Below are 3,895 nucleotides of genomic sequence, written 5' to 3'. Positions count from 1 at the left end.
TGAAGGCCAGATGGACAAACAATTCCATTTTTAAGCATGAAATAGGATTTTTCCCACAAGAATTGAGGGGGTAGTATCATTTTGGGGGGAAGGTAGAGTTCAAGGGAAATGTCAACCTAGCTGATGTACCTTATATGGACAAATCATTTATTCCTTTAATTCGCTACGACCGTCAACAAAAACAAACAGTAATGGCAAACAGTAACGATCTTTGTTTTATTTTTGTTTTATTATTATTATTAGCAGACAACTAATGCACACCATAGTTTTTCTTCTTTAATCATGCCATTGCACGTAGAAAAAAGCATCAGAGGCTAGATGAAGAGCCAGGAGTAAGAATCAAAGTAATAAGTAGACCACACATTCAAGAGAAGAATGTGAATTAAAACAAAAGGCAGTATGTACAGTTCTAATGTTCTGTCTTAGTTGCTGCTCTGTCTGCTTCTCAGGTGACTGACATTGCTGGTATTGATTGAAGTTCTACACCCACATCTATCTAAAACCCCTAACCCTCCACCCCACCCCCAGTCCCATTCAATGAATGAAAGGAAATGAAAATAGAATTGATCTTCTTGTTCCCTGTTCTTATGGGAAGCCTTTCTCTGAGGGGAACTGGTCATTCTCTAAATGTCTGGGTTGTCCTTTTTTGTACAAAATCTCTTATTTCCCTCAGTAGTAGTATGGAAATTAAGAGAATGGTACAACCTGTCATGAGCACAAAAAAATAGAAAACCCACATCCATCCTAGTTTGTCTTGGATCAGAGATACTAAATACTGTCCCACGGCTGTGCCCATGCTAACAGTTCTATCCACAATGCCTGTAACTGTGGCCAAGGCCTCTCTGCTCCTTTTCATCTGCTCCTGGCAACCTAGATCATCGGGAATGGCAGAACCCATTACATCTGAGGGTCCACCAATGAAAAGCCCTGTAATTGACATCAGCAGTGCGGTGATAGCCTTGGTTTGGGGAGTATGGCTATATCTAACCAGGGACCCAATGGCCAGAAGCACACACACTGCTAACATAGATCTCTTCTGGACCACATTTGTGAGGAAGCCCTGAAATGTTCCACCTACAATTCCTTCAGCATCATACCAGACTGAAAGCTGGCTGACCTGAGATTCCCTCCACCCAAAGCTGCTGTTTAGATAAAATAGCAGCCAAAAGAGGAAGCAATAATTTACCAGCTCCATGTTGGCATAGCCCAGGAAATAAAGTAAAACTCCAAGGAGGCTAGGAGCCTCAGAGAAATCTGTTGCTTGAGGTAATATGTCATCTCCTTTCCCACCCACCTCATCAGTCTCATTATCTTCATAGTTCATTAGCAGACTGTCAAAGTCTTCTTCAAAACCATTTCTATCTTCTGTGTCTATGAGTCCAGGTTCTTTAGGTAATAGCCAAAGGGTAAAGAAGATGATTAACCCCGCAGCAAGCTGCATGGAGGCTGTTACCAAGAAGGTGTATTCATAGCCATGCTGCAGAAGCAAAGAGGCCAGACATGCTCCCAAGATGTTGCCCATAGAGGCACAGGCACTCCAGAGTCCAAACACAAAGCCCTGGCCAGTTAAGCCAAACCAGTTGTCCATGTTGGCCACAACACAGGGCCAGGCAGTGGATTCAAGCAAGCCGTTGAGCACCCACAGACAGATGTAAAACCATTTGTTGTAAAAGTGGGGAAAATTGGTTAGTGTGCCAAAGCAGAAGAACACTAGGGCTGAGGAGCACATGCCAATGGCCATGACCAGCTGCAGACTGATCCACTCTCCAATTATGTTATTGATGAAAATCCCCATCGCGTAGGAGAAGAGGAAAATGGTATCCAACGTCCCCCCAGGAAGGATGGCTTGCTTGGTATTCAAGAAAAAATAAGTACCATTGGGGGACACGTCGGAATAGAGAGGTGTACAGTGACTGGTGATGTATACTTTCACATCGCTGAAGGTCTTCCTCGAAGTATGATACAGGATGTAACTGGTGAAGGTGAGCAGGAACACCGTCACGTGGTGAGGACTGCACTGAGGAAACAAGGGCCCTACCGCTCTGAACAAATGTGGCCAAGCCATGTTCTAGGGCTGAGGTCTGAGCTGTGGGCAGGAGCTAGAGAGGAAATGGAATTTGAAACAGGATCTGGATACAGAACAGGAGTGGCGACCGGAACCGCACGGGGATGAACGGCGACTGACCGCTGGGTGCTGCTTGCTTCAAACAAATCAGACCTTACCTAGCAATCTAGAACTCCGTGAGCTGTCGTGTAGCAACGTGTGTCCAACAGAACCCGAGCAGCCGACGCCCCAGAACCTGGGAGCGACCGTCAGGCGCATGCGCAGTCAGGCCAGCAGGCGGGTACCCTCTAGCGGGGGTGCTCAGCACCATGGCCAGAGTCCCTGCAGCCTTAGTCAATTTCACAGAAGCTGGGCCCCACCAGAGCCAAAGCGCTTTTAGGAAGCAAATTGAAGCTTAGCCTTTGGTAACTGTGGCTCAGACCCTCATCTGAGAAACAGCACCTTTGAAGAGGTTCACCCCCCTCCCTTTGAGTGAGAGGCCCTTTTGGCAGTAGCCTTAAAATAAAGTACTACCTTAAAATAACTGGGAACTTGGCTAGCCCGCCTGACATATCTCTTGGCAACATCTACCCATGACCGGTGCAGGAGATTGCTTTCTTTGAGCAGTTGTAGATACTGCAGGAAGAAATAGTTATTCAACCAAGTAACGTTTCTCCAGGGAGTCAAATTTTGTTGTAAGATTCTACATTAGAGTTATTTCTCAGTCCAGGGGGAAATCAGCATCAACCCTTTGCTGGATAGTAACTAACACCCTTTCCCCAAATCCTATTTGTTTAGACATGTCCCCATCTACATCTTTAATCTTCAAAATGGATGCAGTTTTAACTGACATTAGATTAAAATGGAATTGAAGAGGTATTTTCATGAAATTACCAGTAAATCTGAGGGCTTAGTAGGGAGAGGCCACAAAGTTTGGTTGTTTGCTTTTTATCTCCTGCATTTTCTCATTCCTGATACTATATTTTTAGTACTTTTGGGGGGAATCAATGCTCTCTCAGAAGTATGATAAGGAAGCTGAGATTACAGAGCCTCTCATAGTGCTTTTCTTTGTACCTTCAGAAACCATGCCATTTAAAATGTAGTATAATAGAAACTTGTGTCTTTGAAAAGAAATAACAAGCCACAAGTGCAGGAAATTAAAATCCCTCATATTGTCTAGATAGAACTGTCTATCAGCAAACATTTAGGAATAATGAATGACCAGAAGCAGCCTTGGCAGCTAACCTTAAATTTACCTGTTATGTGGTATAAATTGATATAATCCCTTCTGTACATAAATGAGGAAGGGTTGTGTTGATTGAGAAAAAAAGAAGAAAGCCTTCTTTCATGAATTTAATATCGCCTTTCGAAGAAAAACATCAAACATTTATCAGCCCATAAAGTCCATAGAGAATGCTTTCCAATTCCTGTGGCTTTGGGCATAAAGAAGTTACAAGTTGGAGATGAAGTTACTCAAATTCTCTTTTAAGAAATAAACAAATACACCTACTCTCCATTTGCAAATGTATGGTGTCAGTTATGAGATTCATATATTTCCACAGGAGGTGCGTCTAATAGACAGATTCACAGTCTAAACGTGCCACTTTTCAGATACGGCCTGTTGCTGTTCTATACTAAAACCAGCTTTTGACTAGGTCTTATGTCAAACAATGCATCCATCAGAATATAAGTGACAGATCTAAAGCCAAGAATTCTCCAGATGAGAGTCTTCAAGCCCAATTTCCCAATATAATTCTTTCTGTCAAGGAGTCTTGTATACTTTTGAAGAAGAGACAAAGATAACTTTATCTAGAAACTGGGCTCGAAAAAAATTATTTGAGATACTGTTTT

The 3,895-nt window shown here is 42.9% G+C and overlaps 1 protein-coding gene across 1 annotated transcript; it reads right to left on the bottom strand.

Moving 5' to 3' along the window:
- Window positions 1-616: 616 nt before the first annotated feature.
- Window positions 617-2,065, bottom strand: LOC114023998 (sugar phosphate exchanger 3-like). The gene is made up of 2 exons (XM_027836812.1): window positions 1,461-2,065; window positions 617-1,211 (listed from the first exon to the last, which is right to left on the bottom strand). Exons 1-2 carry the CDS (start codon window positions 2,063-2,065, stop codon window positions 617-619), a joined length of 1,200 nt encoding a protein of 399 aa, XP_027692613.1.
- Window positions 2,066-3,895: the final 1,830 nt, after the last annotated feature.

Source organism: Vombatus ursinus, unplaced genomic scaffold, assembly GCF_900497805.2.
Source record: "Vombatus ursinus unplaced genomic scaffold, bare-nosed wombat genome assembly UNPS02004457.1, whole genome shotgun sequence".
NCBI classification, from domain to species: domain Eukaryota; kingdom Metazoa; phylum Chordata; class Mammalia; order Diprotodontia; family Vombatidae; genus Vombatus; species Vombatus ursinus.
Note: the sequence above shows the minus strand (reverse complement) of the source record. Positions and strands in the feature narration are given on the sequence as shown.